We start from the raw sequence: 24,712 nt of genomic DNA on the forward strand, positions 1-24,712 counted from the left end.
ATCGTATATCAAATGAAAACAACCAGGGCCCATTAAAACTTTCTCGATTTCCAAACTTCGGAGTCGGTTATTGTTGGCGTTGGCCGTAAATTTTCGCCCCACAGCCACTGCACTGCCACCACTCGCACGCGAATCAAGTCTGTGATGAACGACATAAACATAACGGCTTCGGCAATAATAAACTTGTACACTTCGTTTATTATAACTACTCCAAAGTGCCAGCATATATTTACGTTTGCAGCACGTTTTTAAGATGTTCAACACCGAGCAGGCCTACAAATATTTTATAGACTATAAATAAAGTTGCGAACGATGAATTGAAATAGCATTTGCTTCCAGATAGAGAACCGAATGTGGCGACCTGTAAATGAGCAAACAGTTAGCTAATACGAAAACTCAGTTCATAAACTTGGCGTAGAGATGTGATTTTTTTTTGTTTCTGCCACCGGAGACGACGAATTGACAAATGATCTGAGCAGAAAATTTTATTATTTCAACAATTTTTCACGTAGAGTCTTGGTGTGTCAGTTCTGAAACTTTTTCAATGCAATACACTCTATTCGATTCACACTTTTACTTTAGTACGGTGTCATTTAGAGTCCCATATGTCACATAAAAATTATTATTACTGCTGTGTAGCATTCAACAGTAATAACCATGTCACATTAACACGATAATGTTTGCCATTTCGCACAGTTTTTATGTGATTTGAAAATGATTTGATTTAAATTGCAATGGAAATGCGCATCATTTGAATGTACGTTTTTAACTGAACATTGCCATTTGCTACAATTGCCACCACAAAAATGTGACTTCAGTTGTACTGGCGGAAAAAAGGAGCTCCAAAAAGTCATCAAATATTCAAATGGCAGGACGAGAACCCGATGTGTGTTCATATGGCAGCAGTTTATTTAAGAAACGATTATTGCCGTTTTGTCTCACCGACTTTTTGACAAGAGTGAACAAGTTTTCAATTTTTCAAATGGGCGGCAATATTCGGGGCTCACTTGCCAGTGTGAATGCACGTTAAAACGATTCAGTGTATCAACAAAATTGCATCCGGAAAATATAATAACAATTTGATTTTATTAACCATAACATTTGGATGTGCAACGAGTAGATATGTGATATTATACGGTTTTACATCGTGTTTTCTATTTAGCTAATGGTTTTATGTGGCAAGGGCAACAGCAACAAAAACAACAACCACGACAAGTCCAACATGGAAACGGGAAGAAATCGTAAACGACAAACCAACATCATTCAAGAGGTATAATGTCACTGAAATAACCGTACATTTGAGCAACGACTTGCTGCCGAGGTAAACGATACACGCATGGTCGGAGAAACAGCCTTTTCGAATGCTAAATACGTTTTGAAAATGGCTAAACTGTCGCAAAATATGGTTTTAATGGCATTTTATTACGACATTTGTGGTTATAAGTCTGTTCACAACGATCAAACATATCACTCGTGAAATGGGAAACACCGCACTGGATTCACTTCACATAATGGTTTTGGATGCGAAGGGAAAATGTTAAAATTGATTTTTTCCATTTCGTTTTCGGCTTTTCAACATTTAAAATGTGTGATTTTGATGGGTTTAGATTTTGCCTTTTTAAAATGTTATTATTCATCGAAGCGGCTCTTTTAAGGACTGGATAAAGGGATAAATGCAACTAATTTACTATCAATTAATTTTTATCGAATTATAAAACGATTGAGATGGTGGAGTGAGATGAGGGGCGCAATATATTAACAAAATAATCATTATATGACATGAGAGAGTCATCGTAAACGTTCACTATGAAAATGGTTAAATTTCCACATGTCGCTTGGCTGTTGAGTTCGTAGCGGCTAAATGAAAAATCCTCGTCTCAAATAAAAACATAAAAAACTGACATTTTCAAGTGGTAATATCAAAGAGAGTGCAGCGACTTTTCGAATGACAGCATGACAAAAAGGAATAAACACCAAATCGCATTGTTAAATGTGCAATTTGAATAGATAGAGCAATAAAATACAAAAGGAACGAAAAAACCAGAGATAATGTGTAATTGTGCATGCATCTCACAGGGAATATGAGCATTTACAGCGGAGCAGAGCAGCAAACATGCCGTTCAGAAAGACTTAAATATGACCAATAAAATGATAAAATACATTTAAGTGCTGCACATGGACAAACACCGGCATCGATTAAAATGACGACGATTTGCTTTCGACCGTACGGTTTTCGGGCGAGTGTGTGAGAGAGCGGGTGTGCTCTCGAGTTGCCTGTTGGGATGAAAGATGCGTGATTTTCCCTACACGCTGAAAAAGATATACAACGGAAGAAACAACAAACCCATCCAACAAATCAGCCGTCTAAGTATCAAAGCCATTCCATCGATCTCGCGGCAATCCAACAGCCGAATCGAACGAAAGAGAGAGAGAGAGAGAGAGAAATATCTTATGGAATAAAATGTGAATCAAGAAAGTCAGCGCAACCACACTCTGAACACATTCAGCCAGAGAGACTCACAAGTGAGAGCACACAAGACAAAAACGACGAAAACAAAAAAAAATAACACACACTCTTATTCCTTTGATTCGTTCCGCTTTTTGATGTATCACAATTTTTTCCTTCTTGTCGTTCGAATGCGGAGCGCGGAATGGAGCAAGGGAACGGATCGAACCGAAAAAAAAATCCATTCAGAATGCGAGCATAAAATGACAAACACCTTTATAACAGCTCGCAGCTGGAGGTACAAAAGTGAGAGAAAGAATTATAATGTAGTGTGTGCGCTGTGCCTGGCTGGCTGGTTGGCTGATGGTAATGCTCACGAGATATCTCGCTTCAAATCCATTTTGAGCGCGAGCACACAGTGCCCCGGCACTCGCGTATGCAAACAACAATAATATCATTCATTCGACGGTTTTTCGCTCTTTTTTCAATTATTATTACAATTATCTCTTTCTTTCCCTTCGATCATTCAAATCAAATGCTGAATGGAAACAACATGCTGTTCGTTCAATTTCCGACTTGATTTCAACCGCTTCGATTACAAAATCGTTTGCTTCGCCGTTGTGTCGATGGCTCGGAAGGCGGTAATCCACTTCAAAGTCACATATTATGTGTTTGCCAAAGTTGGCGGCACAAAACTCCGAATTATGTCGCAAATGCAACCGAAAGGAAATGGTCGGAATCAATTTTTTCTCCGTTCATTCAACATGCATACGGCAAAATCACAAAGAAAAAAAAAATGACATTGATTCGGAAATCAATTCCATGTGTGATGATGATGTTGATGATGTGATGAGGAGCGCGCGCGGGATTTTCACGCATGAAGCAAAAGAAGAATGCCGCTTGCTTGATTGTATACACGCACCAGTAATGGTATTATTATAAATAATAATATTGCAGTCGTAATAAATGGCCGTAATAATAACAACATAATAAAGGTGTGCGCGCTGCGCGCGCGAGATGAACAAGTACCTTTTGCATCCAGATTGCATCACATTTACATTTTTTCCGTACGCACATGTGCAAACAGCACACACACACAAAATCTCTTGACTTTTTCGCACATCGGTTTATTATTGGCGATATTACTGCGTGTGCCCATGTGGACGCGGGCGCGCGCGAGCTAGCGATCAAGTGCTGTGGCAATTGCAGCGTTTTCATGCATTTGCCGAAGTGTTGTAGTGTGCTTTCTCCACTCACCAAGCCCAATACTTATGACCGATGTGCTGTGGCAAAATCCAAACCGTTTACAAACGGCTATAATAGCACAAGGATAAAAAGAGAGAAGAGAAAAAAAGACGAAACTTGTACATAATAAACACCATAACCATAAACTATCAACAATTTTCATTGAATTTTGCATACCGATTGAAAAATTACGTTCGTCAAAATGATCAAAGCGAATGTTTGCGCACAACATGATCCAGAGAGCGCAAACCATTATTTCAACTTTAAATGAGGCTATGGCATTGAACGACTGACTCGGGTACATGTGTGATATCCTCCAATAAATCCCATTTAGAATGGAAATTATTATTTGCGCAACTATAGTCACACACACACACGCACATACGTCCACAGAACGCTGATGCGTCGCAATGCGATAATTCAAATAAGTGATGCAAGATTCGATTAAGTTTTTATCTACGGACGTGAATGTAGCACGGATCAAAGAAAATTTCGATAAATTGAACGTGTATTGATTGCATCCGTCTCTACGATTGATTTGATCAAAAACAAACGAACGAAGAAAATCACATCACCTTTGTCTGATGCTGGCCAATTTGAAGTGATTTTGTCGCGCTTATGGCAAACACAAACTGTGATTACAATCACCATTTTATGTGTTTGAATTTTACAAGCCTCTCACCGGTCACATGGATCGTCTTTGGCGATAAGGTCAATGGAAATTTACGAATTTTTGGAAGAAATAAAGAAAAAAAAAATAAAAACAAATTGCATCGAACGGTCCTTTTAAGCTCGAACACACTCTATATCAAAATGCCATTAGCCAGGCTAATGTGTGCGCCAGAAAATAAACGCTTCATATTACGAAAGGCATCGAAAGTCATTTTGTTATGATGTCGAGATGGCCTGCATACATAATAAATCTCATTTTCGATTTTGACCTGTGCCAGGTAATAATAATACGTATGATACAATTTCAGATTCGATTTTGTTCCTTCATCTCTCTCTCCATCGTCGTTTGCCTTGAAAAGAATTGTGTCGAAGCGGACAGAAAACGAAATAATCAGAAAATGGTCATCAAGATATGCCAGCTGAAAACAAAACAGGGATTAAAACAAAATATGTTCAAGCGCACATATTGTCTTTAGGTGTTTTTGTTCATTTTTTTTTTAAATCGATTTCAATGTAAAATTATGTTACGACTCGTATGCGTACGATTTGTACACACAACACACATATTGGACACATTTTTACATATTCGACCAGTTTTCCTTAATGAAAACACACAGACAAAATCTAAAGAGACGAAGAAAAAAATGATAATACATAAATGAGAAAATACTTCAACACGGTTTTTTTTTAGAAAGATCAAATCGTAGGAGATGTATAACAAAAACTTAATTTAGTTTCGATATAGTTGAGTAGTGAGCACAGTGAACAGTATTCATCAGACCCTGGTATATTGACGTATCGTATCGAGGATTAGACAGAGCACGGATCAAAAACTTGAGAGGGAAAAAAAAGATAAAAGAAAAGACGACAACAAAATTAACCATCAACAAGCTGAGATGAGACATAATAGATAAAAAAAAACGAATATACAAGAACAACAATAACCGAAAATATGAATTCTACCGCCAAAGAGTTGACACATGAAAACTAATGATGATAGCGAATGTTTTACGACTCGATCGAACCAGAAGAGAGAGAGAAAAAAAACAAACCACTGTGAGTGATGTGAACCTTTGGAACCTCTGAATGTGTAAATTATTATTAGTCGAAAATAAAAAAAACACACAGAGAGAGAATAGACTCACTGAAAAACAAAAGAAAGAGATGGAGAAGCACAGCGCAGCAGCGCTCATCTTTTTCGGTCACAGCCGCTTTGTGTATGTTTTCTGCTTCGATTTTCGATGATAAATGACCCAGCGGAACCAATTTCGTGTTTCGATTGCATTTTATTGATGTAATTTTTTTGTTTTTTTTTTTATTCGCCTTCTTCTTTCTGCTAACACAAAGGCTGCCCTAGAAGCATAGCTGTTATTCAAGTCAAAATGTAATCCAAAATGAATTCGATAAATACATTTGGGCCACAAAGTCATTAATGAATCAGTTTCTGTTTTTTTTTCCACCGCTGTTTTTGATAAAGGTTCACAAACAGGACATTTTACCGTTTGTTTTCGATTCATTTTGAATGTTAGGCGCGTCTAGGGCCATGAAATCGAAAGTCATCCAGAATGTTGTGGCAATTATAAACTTCTAAATTGACATTTGTTATTCATGCATATTTAAAAAAATCACTGGTCTTAATTTACAATGAATCAGTTTTGCGAATTTTTCGCTTCCCAAGAACTAATAAACTTCAAGCAGCCAACATTCAAAGACGAAAAAGAAGAGAAAAATGAACCACCCGAAAGAGGTGAATGAATAATGTTGGCGCTTGAATTATGACGAAACAATAAAAAAAAAGGTAATCGGCCGCCGACAAAAATTGTTTAAATCAATTTTTATATTTATGAACGAAACAAACGCATTTCTTTCGTTCGTTTGGTTTCATTCATTTTCATTCAACGCGCGAGAGTTGATTAGTTTCGCCCGGCTCTCTTTTGGTTTATGTCCAGACGATTAACCGAATCTCGTGTATGCATTTGAATTTATGCATGCCTGAAAATCAACATAAAAGTCTTTACTTTAACTTGGTATTCCCACCGGTTGTCGTTTCTCAAAAAGAAATATTAATCAAAATAAAAGCCAAAATGTTTTTTAAAAAAAAAACGCTTGAAATACGATAATTATAGAGTGGACGAAAAAGGGGGAGAAATAAGACGAAAGCCTAATTTTCAGACTTTTCTCAACGCTCACCGAGATACGGAGTCGACAATAAAATTGGTCGATTTCCGCTCTCGGAGACAATGCGTTCTATGTCGTGCCGAAATCGGTGCCCTTTTCGACCAGGTAAATCAAATGAAGTCCGAATTATTATATAGAGAGTTGTGATTAGAAATGAAATATTTCAAAATATCGCCACCAATCAGACTTTTGTCATTTCTTTCTAATTCGATAATGTTGGTCGGATGATCTTTTTGGTTTGAATGCAGTAATTATTCTGATTTTGGAACCTAAATCCACAGGCCGTTTCGATTAACATGGCTTAACGAGGCTGAACCTAATAAATTGTCTGGATGACAATATGCGTGATGCATTCATATGTAAAATTATGTATCCTCAGCTTTTTTAAATCGACTTTTCGTTGTCGTTGAATCGGAGAGATGTCCTGAAGGGTCGCGTTTGGCTGCTGGCCCGTTTGCAACGACGATCCGAACAACATGATAATGAATTACTAATTTCAATAATCAACAGATAATTAATGAAAAAAAAGAGGAAGGCGGCCAACGCGACAATTATTACGAGCTTGACCACACCACAGCTCACATGACGGCCAGACGGGCAAGCAAAAAGCGGCAGACATGAACGCACTCAGACGACACAACCAGACAATGTCACACATAACAGCGTGAATCCAAAGCGAACATACAAGTGAGAAGTCGAATGGAAATTCGAAAACAAAATAAAATCAATATTATAATTAATTGGCAGCCTGAAATGCCACGATAAACGTAGCGCAGAAGAACGCGAGCGCACGTCTTGCAACTTAAAATGCGATTACATTGAATTTCATGTTCGCGTTTCGGTGATGTCGTGCATTTGCATCTCTCCTTCTCTCGGTAACGAAGCGAAGCAGAATCAATAAAAAAGACACCGATGCATATCACTTAAATGAAATGACTGCGACAATATATATATATATATATATATATATATATACGGCGAAGCAAACGAATAATGTAAGAGATAGATTTTTTGCACTCGATTAAGGTGCATTCTTCTGTCCGCGGCACGAGAGAAGAGAGAAAAAAAAATCCGTATTTACACGCCGATTTTCGTTGACCAACAAGAATTTACGCAACGAGAAGAGAGCAACGACAAACAAAAAAATTGTCGACGCATTTTAATATTCTGCAGACACTGTAAATTATTCTCATTCGGTCTGGCATGTTAAACGCTGTGCTCTCTAATCATAATCGAAGATGAACGCAAAACTGAAGAGAACACTATAACTTTGTAACCATTTACACATGAAACCATCGCAGACGCATGAAAATGTTGCATTCAAAACGCGAGCTGTAAATTCAGTTTTTTGTCAGTTTGTGAGTACTTCGCCGTCTTCGTGACAACTTGAAGTGCCTTATCCTCGTGGCTCATTCGATGATAATGTATGTAAAATGGTCACAATCATGTTTTTCCACTTTTTTACTTCTTCCACGGGATCTAAATCATAATTTTGGCCCGTTCAACCACTTATCTCAAGGAAAATCATGGTTAAATCCATGTTTGATGTCATAGCATCATAAAAAATGTTGAAGGAGAGATAGACTTGTGTACAACATTCCATATATGAATGTCACCAATGTCATTTAATATTATATTCATAACATAAATCCCGCAAATTTTGGTATGTTATCAAAAATCTCATAAATTTTCGATTTTCCGAAGCATCAAAACAACTCTTTTTTTATGTATGTATGTATGTGTATGCTGAGAGTAATGTTTCAAGGGGACCTTATTATCTCATGAATTCAAACATTTCTAAAAAAAAATATTCCATCCAAACTTACCATTTTTGTTCGCTTGCGTCGCAAACACACATATTCGAAACGGCTTGAACTCTGTGAGACAACACACGCATCGTTCATTTATATCACATTCACGTCAATCAAATTTCAAAATGATTGAGAGAATAAGGAAAAAAAGAGCGTATTTTGCTTACACTTTGACTGTTCGCTCCTCAACGAATTGAAGAAAAAAAAACACACACAGGCTGAATTCAAAGCCATATTGGCTTTTAAATAAATGATTTTCGTCTTGTTTTGTGATTACTTCTCGGTTTGACTTTTTCTCCTCGTGTCTTCTCCCTCTCTATCTGGTTTCACAACGTGTGTCGTGGCGATATTGGCTATCTCCAGTTACGCGCACATAATACGTGAACAACGACGAGTACAGAACTTTTTTTCTTTCTGTAACACACAATTCATTTCGAAAATAGTTTCATGTCATTTTTATTCTTCATCGTCTTCGTTCGCGCTTCGGTCATCTCGCATAATTGCTCTAAAATTAGACTATGAAATATGATGAGAAATTATCGAAAACAAAATGTTATACGGCTAATTTAATAGAAAGAAACAATTTGGAACGAAATGGAAACAACAACAACGAACAAAAAAAAATGAATCTCGTAGTAATTTAACTTGTGCCGTTGCTCTGTTTTTTCTCTCTATCTCCTCTTCTTTCGTCGCTGTCGTTGTAAAGCAATCATAATTGTGATGGTTGATGCGTGAGTTTGAAAGAAGTTGCGCTCGCGCGAGCTATTTGCTCAACTTGAATGGTACGGTATTTTGGAAAATATTTCTTTTAAAGTAAAACATTTTTTGATTTTTGATTACGCCCTGGCCGCAAGTGTGATCGGCGTGCAATGGAAACGCGATGCGTACGCCGAAGTCATTAGTGGCATGTGGGATATAATGTAAACGACAACCGAAAATATGTATGTTTGGCCTTGACGAGATAGTCACGTCTCTTGATGTGGCATTCGACAGCATGAACATTTTCCAATATACCTCGAAAATCTGCTGCCATCAAACGATTAGCCATAATAGTCATTTCGATGTGCGGTATTTCGTTCCTTTCTCTGAAAACAGCCGACCAAATCGATGCGTTCGACTTTACACAAGCCTTTGGTCAAACGATTAATCACTAAATCTTGAAAATATCAAAAAGCCGGACCAATTGGAGCGCACATCAAGATACTCGTCGTAAATGGTGTGCAATTTATGTAAAATTCGTTCAAAACTACGCCTAATTTGTGTTCAGATGTCAATCGATCACCTTTGAGAGAAATATCATCAATAAAACCACCCATTGTCATTTTTGGTGAGAGAGAGAGAGAGAGAGAGAGAGAGAGCCAACGATATCGATCCATGCTCGAAAACATATTTTACTTTCAAAATGAACCAGATGTCAAAAAGTGGATCTTTTCTGACTCGATAATAAACCGTGAAAATTTGATACGAAAAATTTACATTTCTTAAGTATGGGACAATGACTATATTTTCGCATTAAATAAACACCTTCGAGCCTTACACGTTTTTCCAACGCACCATGTGTCTTCTGCTTCCACACCGCCTAAATTCATCGTGGAAAAAACGATGTGAAATGTAGCGCAAAATGCATAAGAGAAAAGGTTAAAAAAAAATCAATCGTTCTCCTAATAAATTAATGCCCGCTACAGTTCTTATCGGCAAATCGCTTGATAAAAATAATCGAAATTCGAGACCCTGTAATTTGGAATTGCATAATAAATATTTATTAAGGCTGGAGAGCACGTAAGCGAAAATTAAAGGAATAAAAATATTGAGTGCGAGAGAGAGAGAGAGAGAAAACCACCGACAGCGTTATTATGTGTATCCCATAGACAAACTTACGAGGAAACCGCGCTGTGTACGTGTGTGTGTGTGTTTGTTAAAAACAGGTGAAATTTCGCGATATATATCCAATGCTTTGCCTACAAAGGCACCCTTTTGTCCTTTGGCTGTAAGTCAATAAATGTCGAATGGACGTCGGTTCAAATGTCGAATGGCTTAGTGCAATTACATCCTTTTTTTGAATATATACAGTACATATATACTTCCGCAAATGGTGTGCCGACATATCGTAAAACACTGAAAACAACTGCTAAAAATATCAAAGTAAATTTATTATTCGAAAACAAATGGTGCAATAAATCGATGGCAAAAACCAAAAGAGAACTCAAACTCAGGTACAGAGAATCGGTTTTCGTTTCCATTCACCATTTTGGCGGCAAAAACAAGACAAATAGCCATTGTAAACCGAAAATGAATCTCTTTTCCGACACATCTAGAAAAAAGAGAAAGAAAAAAGAAGGGTTTCAATCCTAATTGCGTTTAGTGGGCAATAAACACACAGAGTAAATGGTGTTTTCAAACCATTACGTATATCGAGAGCAAACGGAAAGCGAGCAATTGTCAATCTCATTAGATTTGAGGCTGTTTCCGGCAAAAAGGCCAAAAGAAGGCCATACCAAATGATAATAATTGTGCCATTTCATTAGTGGATCATAAGGGAAATAGAGTAAAAGTACCTAATTCCATGCAATATTATGTGTCGCCTACTTAGTCATTTTACTAACCTTTTTGACACTCATGGTTACATGGACACTCGGTTTTTGTTCTTATGAAACGGAACTCGATTCTGCTGATTTGATACAACTGCAACTTCTTCGGCACTCTTTTCCACCTCAATCTAAATTGCTGCTCGTTCGGTACAAACAGTTTGAAACTGCAACCTAAACACAAAGATTTAGATCGAGCTTCGTCGGTTGTGTGAATGAATGAATTTGGAAGAGCGAATATTTTCAAGTGGAAAGAAACATGTGAGTTCTTCCGAGTTGAACAGAACATCAGTGCACTCTCTCTTCTGTGCGACCCAGTAAACCGATTGACGGGAAGCAAAAGTTTCGGTTGCTATTATCTGTTCGAAAATCAAATTAGGCCGCCGCACATAAAATTCGGTGCTGTGAAAATGCCGAGCCAAGCATACATTTCGGATCTTTGGTTTGTTTCATCAAAAAGCCATTCAAATGCCTAGTTTTTGTTTTGCAATATTGAATATACTTGAATGGCAAAATGATTGACTATTGTTTCACAGTTGAAAAGAATCGATGCCAAAAATGAGATTCTGTATTTGTGCTCTATCGAATAGTGGTTTTGTTTTCCAGTTCTTTTTGGTGATTCTTTTCTCTTCTCACTCACTCTGTTTTTAAGATCATTTGATGTAGCAGATTTTCATATGGTCGAAAAACTAATGAACACTGCGCGATTTGTGAATGAGAAGTTTACTGAATTTCATTTGGGCGAAGCGAAAAATCGATATTGTTTTGCGCCACTTACACACAAAAACCCGAGAGTGAATGAAGTCGAATTCTGTAATCGCATCGCAAAACTCATTGTGTGGGGTATCGTCCTGTTCGCAGCATAACCATCGAACCATATTCACACATGCCGCTGTTCGGGCAGACACATCGTGCATCGCACGAAACGGAATGGAGAGAGAGAGAGAGAGAGAGGGGAAATGAAGAGCAACCGATTGAGATACAGAACCCTCCGAAAAATATTTATGATGAGTAACTATCGTAATTTTCTGTTCTTCTTCCTTGCTCCAAAAATGCGAAAATTGTTTTTTTTTTGCCCTCTGCTGTTCATTTCGTTCATTCGGCTACGAGAGAGCGGCTCTTTTCGCTTTCTTCGTATTGATTTTTTTTTTGCTCGGATGTTTCGCTGTTCGGTTGTTCGGTGTATGCGGCTGCCAAAAAACCTCTACTCTCTTTCTCCGGCTGTTATTATTCAGCGCGATTTTCGAAATGGTTAATGGTTTGGTAGCGAAACGAGTAAATCTATAAATTGTACTGTGTGTATTGTGTGTATTCATGCTTCCTGATTGCGCGTATTTGTTTGTTGTGCATTGCATGATTTCGTTTCTTTTCTCTCATTTATGTTGTTGCCGTTGTTGTTGTTGTTGTATGAGATACGCTCTTGTTCTGCACAGTGCCCGTGCTCGAGTTCACACAAAATTAAGTTTGTTCGTGTTAAATTCTCGTCTGTATTTATGTATATATTTTGCTTTGTTCATGCACCGAGAGCAAAACATTGCAAGGAAGTGTTAATGACCTGATTTATTTCAAATAATCTTCTTTTGTTTTGCTCCTGGTGGCTGCGTGTATCAGCATTTAAAAAGTATCGACCGCAATGGCTGCTTTTGTTGACGTTATGGGCTTCTCAGTTTTGCCATCAAAATCATGTATATTTGGGGAAATTTTTCGATCTAAATCGATTTTTCCATGCAATGTTCGTTGGTTGTGAGTAGTTGTGCGGCCTGTGCACAGGCACACACAGACAACGGACACATACTCACAAGTATCAAACGCTGACTGTGAGTCACACAAGCATGGGCGATAACTCTACATGAAACTAATCTATTATTTATGAATTGGAATACGTAATATTGAGAGAGAGAAGAGTGGCTGAAACAGTAAAAGCGTTTCACAAAGGCTTTACTTTATCGTTTACATGCGAAAAGTGATAATTTATGGATTCTTCGTGAGGTTAAATATCTATACATATTGCATATCATGTCGGATCTTGCCCTTTTCCAAACGTCAACCGAGACTTTTGCTCGTTCGTTCGTTTGTTTGATTAACTAGCATTCCAATGCTGAGACAACGACAACGACGACAACATCAACAACTCTATCCATAAATTCAAATCTGCCAATTTTAATTGGTCTATGTCATTGATTTTCGAATATATAATTTTCATTGAATATCGGCTATTGATTAAATACCCATAAAAAAAGTCATTTGTTTAGCGGTTGTTTTGTCGGCATCTTTGCGTGAATCCAATTCAGCTTGACAATATTCGTACTTTTTTATGGTTTTTCGGTGGAATTTGTAAGACGTCGTCCCGCTGCGCATATTAAAATATCATCGCATCGATTTGAATACATTTTATTTCTGTAGAATATTTCTTGTGTGTGGTTTTTTTTCTTGTGTATTTTGGTCTAAAACTTCTCAATTTATTGAACCGACTGTGTATGTGTAAAACTGGTGTCTTTTTGGTTATTCCCGGAAAGAAAATAAATCGTTGACAAACTGTTTTTTCGTCTTATTTTGATGATTGGAGTGGAGTTTATCAGCAAAAGCGGCACAAAAAAAACATCGTTGATTATTGCCCCATTAAAACGAAATAACAATCACATATAACATGTTTTCGACTAATTTTATTGTCGTTTTCATTTTTCTTTTATTTTAAAATGCGACCGCTCGCGACAGATGATGACACGAGTTGTGGTTCAGATAGTCACTGATGCTTTTTCTCTTTCGCTCTTTTTCGTCGTTCGACAATGTCGTTCCGATCGGCTATTTTATTTATGGAATTTGTGCGATTATGGTTCTTTGAATCGTTCTCGCATGTCATTTAAATGCGACATTTCGTTGATAATTGCGAGAAAAATTTGAGTGACAGGCAAGAAATCAACATAAAAAGCAAAGAACCAATGTCTTTTTTTTCATTACTCATTATATTGTGTGTGTAAATAAGAAAAAAAAAGTCGCTTTAAAAGTGAAAAAACTTTAGCACAAGATGTAAATGACACGAAGACTCAGACAATCCAACAGTGCGCATCATATGCCCAGGTCAAATGAACTACAGACGAAAACAACAATGACATCGTTGAAAAGAAAAAGAAATGAAAATACACAAATAGTAAAATGAAATGACATGATATGTAATCAATCGTAAGGCATGTGCGCGAAAGAACCGATATCGCTGGCCATACGATTACAAGCATCGTAAAGGAAAAAAAACCCGAAAAATCCAAACACACACACAGAAAAAAAAACGTCGCATAATACGATCGAAATGAAAAAGAAGCGTATCAAGTAACATTTTATCAAATGTCACATATTGTTAGCTTTGGCTCTCTTTTTTCATCATACATTCAAGCGGCAGCGATTAACGGTTGATGTGCTGTCACGAGTTTTTTTTTCCACCCTTTTTTCTATTGATTGCGTCTGTGGTTAAAAATAGTCGCTCATTTTTGTCATCGTATTTATGAGGCGGAATTCAGATGATAAGTGTGATTCCTTCGATGATGCATACGTGCCATTTCGAACGATAATTCAATTTTAAGTAGCCAATTTAGATGTGGTTTATTTGTTGGTTCAATCACAGCGCTCTTTGACCATTTCAATCGCAAAAAGCGATTGAACATTATTTTTGTTTGACTATTTTTACTGCGAGTATTTGTATTTACATCCCAGTATTGTGGACCCTGCATGAACTTGTCGAAGAATTTCACAACATGTCGCAGCAAGAACGTTGTCGTATGAGAATGAATCGAAGAATTGATATTAATGGCTCATTTAAAAATTATCATGCAGTTTTTGTATCGGCTGCGATTACGACCCATTGAAAAGTGAAATCCGTGTTTTGCGTAATTTCTTTCGGTTTATCGCCTGAGAAGCGACTTCATTGCTTTTCGGTATTGGAAAGAATGCGTCAATTTTTTGGTTGAGTCATTTTCAATAACGATTGTGGAAAAAGAGAGAATGAACAATCCAAATTTCATCAATTGGCTGCCAGCGAATTAATTAAGCATACATCAGAAATTGACTCAAAAATCTAGAAATCGTAATTCATTCAACGTTTCAATATGTTTATAAAATATACAACCTATTGAATTGGCCGATGTTATAAAATACATCTAGAGAATGAGCTACCGAATTATTCGATGTAAAATGTAAATTTCTCTTTTCTTCACCTGGTTTCGATGTGAATAACATTCTCGTTTTGATTATGTTTTGTGTGGTCTGCCAAATATGTTCGTAAAGATGTTACAAAATACAGTTGGCAAGCTGAAAGTCTCGACCAAGCGTTTCTGTTTGTTAAGAAAGGTTCATTTGAACTTCGAGAGACTCGCAACACTTTAGCTCTTAAACTTTTTTGAATGAGAGATCTTAAACATACCCAAAATATGTGGTGTCGTGTTGTGTTCACACGAGGCCGCAACGCGACCGTAATTTTTTCTCTTCTCTACTCTTCTCTCTGCCAGTATTAATATGCGGGCTGCGTTGGATTAGCAGCTAGTGATGATTTCATTGCGCACACAAATGACAAATAAAGACAATAGCGGTTGGAATAGAGAATGGTTGTTCGGTTACATTTTTGAGTGGGACAATCGTTTTCCCATACCAATTAACTATAATTAATGAGAAATTGATTAAAATGTTTATTATCTTGGTTAATTAGCCACTTTCCATTGGCCAGTATTTCATTCTGACAGCTTACTATCTAATGTCCCTCTGTTTTGCCACCGACTTTCATAACACATGGAAGGAAACAAATTATTATGATAACGGATTGAAATAGACTACGATTTGTTTATCACCAATACCGCTTCACTGTCCCATTTTCAGTGTTTGTTTTTTTTTCTTCTTCAAAGTTTAACGAAAACAAAATTCACACATGATTTAACCGGAATCCCATCTTCGAAATTCTGCGTCATTTCAACTGTACAACAGATATGCTAAGATTCAAAACTTCGATATGATTTGTCAAATGAATAATGAAATGAAATGTAAATGACAATTCAAAAACTCGTTTTCGCGAGTGTGTAATTCAATCTGCATGTAATTCAATGAGCAAATATAAAAAATGTCGCATTTTTTTGCGTGTGTGTGTGTGTGTGTGTGTGATGGCATATCCATTTTGCGACGTCGCAATGAATCTGGTTGTGTTCAATTAACCGTGAGACACAAAACCAAGAACTTTTGCACATACTTGTTTTGATACCCGAACGCATTCGAAGTAGCGGCCATTCAAAAAGGCTACTGCTTGAGAAGCAAAATCCAGATGAAATGACAGGCAAAATGGCAAAAGACGACAGATTCCTTTCTGGTCACAAAATAAAGTCGGTGTGTGCTTCTTTCGTTTTCGGAGTCGATTTTTGAGATGAAGATACCGAGATTCCCACAGTCACCGTGTTAAATGTACACATGTAAAACGGTTGAGCAATTCGAAGTGCATTCGAACAGAAAAATGAAGAGACGTTTGTCATAAAAAATGCCCAAACAGCTCAATCATTTGGTGTTCGGTGAAGCGGCTCACTCGGTAAATCGCATTTCACATTATATCCAACAGCACACACTTCTCAATTTCACATTATGTTTGAGAACATTTTTTCCTTCCTCTGGAATTCGGTTTGTTTGTTCGGTCGTTAGACATCAAAGAACGGTTTCAATGGATTTGGTACAGGGAATCGTTTTAAATTTTGCGATAAAGCTGCGAAACAATTATGAATAGTGCTTCCGTTTTGGCAAGAAATTCAGTTTCGAATATCGGACCAATTCCCGTTGTATTCTTAGAATAAAAATCATCGAAAATAGTGAAGATACTTTTTGATGAAAATGTGAGTGAGTGAATCATTTTTGTGCATCGTTTGGCTTTGTTGTTGTTGTTGTTGTATTTCATTTGTAAACTAAGCATGAATATTTAATGCCAACGATTAAGCGATTCACTGCATCGAACTACTTCGATATATAAATTCAAAATCGTGCGACGCTAGCGTTAAAAAAAAAGAATAGCAACGACAATATTACACACGGAGAAAGAGAGAGCAGAGAGACAGCAAGAAAAAATAGGAGGAGTTGCCATATAGTTGAGCCCAGCAACAGCAGCTCAGCAGCAGCTCAGTAGTATATAGAACTGAATTTTCAATAGAATACGACTAACAGCACAAAAATATATCGGTAATGTTGTCGTATTTGTCGCACTCTCGCTCTTGCGTTGATATTTTGTATCTGAAACATAGAACAACAATACAGCGACACATAGCGACATCGGTAGCAGAGACATACACAGCACCAATACATGCGTCGTATCCAACGAACTCGTCGGTCCTCACTCTTGCTCATATACACGCGCGCAAACACACACACACACGAACGCTCATACATACACACATACGGGCGCAGGCACACGATATAAAAGTTGTCATTTTTACTCGTCGTTGGAATCAAGCTAGAATAAAAGAGACACTCCCTGTTCTCGGGCATTTATGCTGACAATGAATTGAACTCCGTCGTCCGAATTTAGGATGCGTACAGGATCCGAAAGTGAGCGAGAGACTGTCAAGTTCTTCGCTAGTTGGATGCTGCAAACTTATCGATTTTTCATTCTATTCGGTAGTTTCGGGCGTAAATTCAAATGCACCTCGTTTATTTTAGATCGATGAAATATTTTCTGTTTTTTGAATTAACCGAATTATAGCGAAAGCACTGAACTCTGTGCTGGAGCAACATGTGTAAATTCGAGCGTGAATATAAGCAAACGTTCGAGCTGAGCGAGTATATATGTGAATGTTGCGTGACTTTTTCATGCAACGCAACAAAATTACATGAAACGTTCGGGAATCTCCCCTGTTTTGTTGTATGTTGCGTTGATTTTGAGGCAAACATGTTGCCTACGACCGAAGAGGTAAGCGGCAACGAATAGCATAGGTGAATCCAAATCAACCAATACATCGATACATACACTCACAAACGGGCACTCGTACGATGCGAGTGAGAAGAAATAGCCACCACAAAATTTCCGTAAAAGCCAAAGCGAAGCGGTAGCAATATGAGCCTGGTGACGATGATGTGGCGCATAAAGCGACATACAGCGACATAAAATAGCGACTGTGTAATAGTGTGTACATTTGGACGACACCCACTTTAATCTCTTTTCCGTCGCATATTCGTATTTGTTGTCTCCGTTGTGTCGTTGTGTGGTGGCTGTGTCTCGTCGTCGTTCTATACGGACAACGTAAAGCGAGAGTGAGAGAGCTTCGAGCTGTGTTATTGTGTATTTGCCACACGCTTATGTATTTCGTGTGTTGCGTGTGTTGAACGTATTTCTCTTTTGGTTTTTGTTTTCATCGGCTTGTTTGCTGTGTCTCTATTTCATTCGGCCGAACGGTGTTTTACATGCATTCGGACACATTCGGCTCTCCTACATACACGGGTGTTGTTGCACAAACGTGCTCGTACGCTTGCGCACTTGTTCATTCGGCATCGAACTGCTTATGCACACATCATCGTCTTCATCAGATCAGTAACGATTCGACATTCGACGAGTGAAGAACTACAGTCACACTATCGCTCAACTATCGACGAAGCACACATTTCGAGTAGAACCGAAGAATTTTTGCTTTTTTTCCACAACTCAAGAAATGTTCTAAGTCCTCAGAACCAAGAATATACCAAAAGTACCAGCAGAAGCAGCAACAACAAAAAACATAAACATATCTTCGTATGTGCAAAGTGAATTTCGAACAATTTTTTTTTTAAATCGAAAAATAAACAGACCTTTTTGTGCATTTTTTTTTTCTTACAAAATAAACATTTTGAATACAAAGTAAGACATTTTTTTGGTGATTTCCGACAAATTTTCGAAGTTTTTCCACAATCATCATCATCAATCGTCTTGGTCTTCGACGCCATACGGTAAATATCCATATTTTTTCTCTTCTACATTTAAGTCAGTTTTAGAATTTATTTCGAAAAGAAGATTCTTTTGTAAAAAAAGTGCTAATAGAATACAAAGTGTTGTTAATTTAGTTAAATCTTTAAAATATTTCCATTTCGAATTGTTTTTTTTTTTTTTTAATTCGTCGCAGAAAAATGTGTGCTTTGATTTGTGGTCATTTTTATTTGACCCGAAAAAATATGCTCGAGCTCGAAAATATTCCAAATGAATTTTACTTAAACCGATTTTTTAGTGTTTCAAAAGCCATTCCAAATCAATTGTTATTTTTATTTTAAATGCGCGATTCGTTTTAGTTTGACACGTTGACATGAATCACGGTGATTTTATGATCGCCGAGTCATCAAATACGCAGAAGCAAGAAGCTTTGAATTGTGTGACGATCGCGGTCTTTGCGATGTAAATCAAATTATTTTATGATGCTTTGCTTCTTGTGCTGTTAACCCGAACCGTGGCTAAAAAGAAAGAGCATATTTTCAAAAGAAGAAATGACCTCCAACACATCGTTAAAAATTTCCATCATTCCATTTATTTTTATGTCCTGTTTCTAAGTTACGTTGTGTAATTTAAAGAATTCTTTCGAGTTTTTTTTCTCTCTGTCCGTTGAAGAAATGTAACAATGTGATTCCGTGACGAATAGGATTGAAGAAGAAAAGAATTAATCCATTTGACAATTTTTCTTTCAATTTTCTTTGTGCATGGCACACATGTTTACCATTCTATTTCCTTTTCAAGTAGTTTCTTTTCAGTCATTTTAAGCATATTTCATTTATCGTTTAAGGGTTCAATGCACACAAAACAGTCAAATTTTTTGAAGTCATCTTCACCCAAAAGAATAGACTATGTCTCTCCGAATCAACGGGCTCCTTAAAGAATTTCACTTTGAAAATGGTTCAAGAACACATTTGAAATGGAACGAAATGCTTCACAGAATTTTGTCTCATCGACAATTGTCACAAATGTCATTATTTTCTCAACGCCAGTAATCTTGATCTTTAGCCAGAGATTAAATGGCACAAAGACTTATTAGGCTTTGTTTTGATTATCTTTTCTTAAATTCTTTCTTATTGCAGAAAAAATAATCTCATTGTATGCGTGTGGTTAGTTCTATTGTGGCATTAGCATTCCAATTTATTTAGAAAAAAAATGATTTTGTTGGTTTCGGATCATAAATCAATTTATATTCAATATCTGTGGCTCCGTTGAAACAATGAAATCTTCCTCACGAACGGTCGATCAAAGAGAGATAGAGAGAGAAACAAATGGAAAAGAAACGAAACGTTGCCCTTTCCAACTCAAATTAAAAAGATGTAAATTACGTGATATTTTTATGGCTAGTTCGTTATTCGATGGCGTGTGCGCACTCGTCCGCTCGCTTGCTAAGGAAAAACGAAGGAAATTAATGAGCCATCACCGAAGACCACGAGAGTGTGGCGAACGGTTTCATTCGTAACGAGGCCCCAATGCAATTCAATCGATTCCACTGACAATGATACGGCAAATCATAAGAGGGTTTATTTTTACTCTCTTCCGACGCTACGATATTTCCAAATTTTTCAATGTCAAGCTATATTACGAATACGTCATACTCTGTTAAGGGTTCATAAATAATTTTTTCTAATCAACAAAAAAGTTATTCATAAGAATGAGGTGAAAAATTGGCGTGACAAGGTGTTTGTGAATGCACCTGCTTCGGGCAATGAAAAGAATCTTCCTGAAATAATTAAGAGGCCGTTTAAAAAACTGTAAAAAACAACAACATTCAATGCGTCACACAAGTGAAAGAACCAATGAGATTCAACCAGATGAGGTGTGAGTGTGTGCAATACACATTTGCGGGCCGTTTTGAAAATTCCCATAGACTTATTTTGTATACGCGCCTTCAATTAATTAATCGCTTTTTCTCGCAGTCTATTCAGAGCATGGCACAAATGACGATACCGTCGCTCAGTCTCATAAATACCTTTGAATAACGATTCACAATGATTCTGTATATTTCGTGTACGCTGCATCGTATCTTCTCTCCCGTTCATATGCCTATGCATATACCAACCAATCAGTCAGCCAGCTGGGCAGCCAGCAAGCGCTATAATGGCTCTAGAGAGCGTGGTGTGAACGAGTGAATAATGATAAAAGAACAGTCATAAAGAAAATCACAAACATACTGTAGCACCAAAGCGAAATCAGTTGTCATCTTTCGTATCGTCGTAATCATCGGAGCATAAAAGCGTTCATTTGCGCACATAGATACACATCCGATCCATTGCTATCGAAATGCGTACACCACCGTACAGCTTCTAAGTATCCGGCTCTTATTGCAATGCCTGCCAAATGTAAATTCTCTATGACAAACGACAAACATTGCGGCACATACACATTAAGCCTCTCTCTCTCTCTCTCTCTCTCTCTCGGTGTGTCTTTCAGTTATGCTGTGCATACACAGAAACCTCATGTGATGTGCACGCAATAAACATTCAGCTTTTATGTTTCGATTATTATTATTCAAGCCGATGTGATTATTGCCGATTCTCGCGGAAATCAAAAGCATCTCAATGCATGAAATATAATGATGATTGTTAGCATTACGTTTGTTGGGCTGATAGCAGAAATAGAGACGTTGCATTTCCCTAAACTTAATGCATTTCGCGACGGTGTGTGACTTTATGGAGTTTCGAAAGCATTATTTATTCGCAGCACATGGATTAATTGAGAAAACCAGACAATTTGAAGCATCGCACGTATGCGATATGATGGGCCTGTGTGATTTCGATCTCCTTCAATCTCATCAGAGAAAACGCACATAAAAAATCATGTCCCGTTCTCATGCTGTGCGTAGTTTCCTTTTTTCTTGTCTCTTTTTGTCTCCTCTTCGCGTATTATTTATGGTCACCACATTTCTCTTACATCTTTACCGACACTCACCTCAATACTTCGAACGATGCACATAGATTTAGTTCTTTTTCTACCTTGGAATGATCTATTAAATATAAGTTTTTCTCATTTTATTGTTTTTCTTTCGAACACAAATCTTATTTTTTTTTTTGCTTTTTTTCTTATATTTTTCTCGACAGATTCTTTGATTAAAACGTCAAAAGAGACACACACACACAAAAATGCAACTGTTTGATTTTCGTAATTTGGGCGCTTCAATGGAAACACAACCAGCCGAAGCAGCTGAAATGATTTCACAGCAATTTTTGGAAGCGCAAAGTAAATTGCACTTTGAACAGACGTTGGCTCGCCACAAAGCATCGGCAGTGTCACAACCGAAAGCAAAACCTCAATCGAAAAAGATGCGCAACGGATTCATTCCAAACGATATTGGAATCTCATACATTGACCCATCGACCGGCAAAAAGCGAATTCAATGCAACGTATGCTTCAAAACATTCTGCGACAAAGGAGCCTTGAAGATCCACTTCTCGGCCGTTCACTTGAAGGAAATGCACAAATGCACCGTTGAAGGATGCGTCATGATGTTCAGTTCACGTCGTTCGCGCAATCGTCACAGCGCAAATCCGAATCCAAAATTGCACTCACCCTACTTGCGCCGCAAGATTTCCGCATATGATGGTCGCAGCTTGCGTGCATCAGCATACAATGGTCCAATGCTACCGCCAGAATTCACACAAACCATGCTCCCTGCTGTCAATCCAATAATGGCTCTATCGTTGAATATGTTGCGTCGCGATCCAAATTTCAATGCAACGTCACCAATGAACCAACCGAATCCATACATATGCTCAACCATCTCAACATCGTCGATGATGTCAAGCCCGAAATCATCATCGCACAGCAGCACCGACGACGACAAATTCTATATTAAAGCCAATTCAATGCGTGGCTCATCGATAACACCACCATTAACGCCACCTATTGACACAATCACCGAACGACCAATGTCCTATTCAAAATCGGTCAGCATGAAGCGCAAGCGCAAGAGTGAGAAACCCATTCGATACGAAGCATTGAGCAATCACGACGAACCATTGGATTTGATTAACAACGAACATAAAGTCAAGCGCTTCCACGAAGAAGTACAATCCGATCTTCCGCTCGACTGCAGTCGATCAGGAACCACAGCCACTTCAAACGAAAGCATCCATGACGAAGAAAACATGGTGTTGGATCTATCAGTCAACAAATCAAAGAGAAGCAAAAGCGATAATAAAGAAACTGGCCATACCGAATCAATCTCACCCGCATCACCGCCAAAGGTCGACGATAATATGCAACGCAAACACGACATCTCTAATTGGATTTTGAATGCTGTACGACAAACACAGCTCAATACAATTTTGTACAGTCAAATGAAAATGCCACCAAGCATCTCAGTCGGTTAAGCGAACGTACAAAACGCGATTGACAAAACAAAAATGAAGCCATTTTAAAATGTTATTTAGATTGAATTTCTTTGTATAGTTAAGCGTATTAATGTAGAGAAATTGATCAAATAAATTGTTTTTGAGTTGACTCGAATTGCCAAAATAGCTTACTCATGATAGCATGAAAGAAGAAGAAATCCTTTTTCATTTCGATAAGAAACGATACTGAGATGTGATCGTTTCATTTCAAAAGAAAAACACGTTGTTCTTAAAAGCTATGAATATATCTCTGTCTGTACAAATTTTTATTGATTTAATATACACATAGATTATATAGATCATAAGTTTATCATCTCAATAAACAAGACTTACACTACTTAACGGCATAGTGATAATTTCACTTGATCGATTTTACTCCGTACTATATTTAGTGCAATTCAAATGCAATGTTAATATACGAAAGCCGATGTATGAACGGTTCTGATTTAAAAAGAAGAAAAGAGAAAACAACTATGTGTAATAATATACTTAAAAAATCGAATTGTAATATTTGATGGACTATTAATAGTAACTGATTATGATGGAAATAAAAATCGTACATATAAAAAAAATACAAACATGTTTCGCATTTTAATGATTCCAGTTGCTTTCTACAGTTAGAATGCTCTTGTTTCGGAGATCGAGAGGAAAAGAAATCGCAATTTGTCTTCTTCAAATTGGAACAAAAAAATACCCTTCATAAAAGATCACCGTCATAGCCCAGCAAAAGATAATTCCATCAAGTCGTGTAATTTCTCATTTTCAGCGTCATTCAAGCAATTAGTCGTAAGAAAAATTGGGAAAAAAGTGTGTGTATGTGGATTTGGTCAAACGTAACATACTTCTGTTACGCGAACGATTTCAGTGGAACGAGTGAGGGTTGGCGCCAGATTGTCTTTGTAACACATTAATCATTCTTAATCATTTAACGAGATCAGAAACAAAAAAGACAAAAATACCAAGAGTGAAACATTCGGTTCGTGAGCAAAAGTCTCTTCCGGTGCATGACCAATTGTGTTGCTGCCGCGCTGCTGAATGTTCTTGTTGATTTCAGCTCGCGAAATATTCTCTCTTAAACCTACACGAAATGTTTCTTTCAACAAAAAAAAAAATTTGTACAAGATTCATAATGCAGTGATGACATTTCGTATGGTATTTAATTAAAGTCTTTAGTATATTTCTAGCATTCGTGGACCACAAATGAGCTGATTTCCTTAGAAAAACCAACAGTCATTCGAATTTATTAGAAGACAGCAGAAAAAACCATTCGTGACATATTTCTCAAGAGTTGAAATGCGAGCAGAAAAGGGCAAACGACATCGGTTACAGAGGAACGATTAAAAATTCAAAATGAGACGGCGAAATTCCGTTTGAAATCATCACCATCCGAACGGAGGGGACTTGAAAAATTCACTACAATACCACTGTTCCATTCATGGCTA

The 24,712-nt window shown here is 37.4% G+C and overlaps 2 protein-coding genes across 2 annotated transcripts in view; one reads left to right on the forward strand and one right to left on the reverse strand.

Moving 5' to 3' along the window:
- The window catches only part of LOC129575250 (protein canopy 4), a 381,491-nt gene that overhangs the window by 252,712 nt on the left and 104,067 nt on the right, over nucleotides 1-24,712 (reverse strand). The window lies entirely within an intron of this gene.
- Nucleotides 18,412-23,842, forward strand: LOC129575050 (protein disconnected). Its single transcript, XM_055457917.1, has 2 exons — nucleotides 18,412-18,866; nucleotides 21,978-23,842. The coding sequence occupies exon 2, from the start codon at nucleotides 22,020-22,022 to the stop codon at nucleotides 23,247-23,249; it is 1,230 nt and encodes a 409-aa protein (XP_055313892.1). The 5' UTR covers nucleotides 18,412-18,866; nucleotides 21,978-22,019; the 3' UTR covers nucleotides 23,250-23,842.

Source organism: Sitodiplosis mosellana, unplaced genomic scaffold (assembly GCF_009176505.1).
Source record: "Sitodiplosis mosellana isolate CC-2019 unplaced genomic scaffold, AAFC_SMos_1.0 Smas_scaffold_1, whole genome shotgun sequence".
Classification (NCBI taxonomy): Eukaryota; Metazoa; Arthropoda; class Insecta; order Diptera; family Cecidomyiidae; genus Sitodiplosis; species Sitodiplosis mosellana.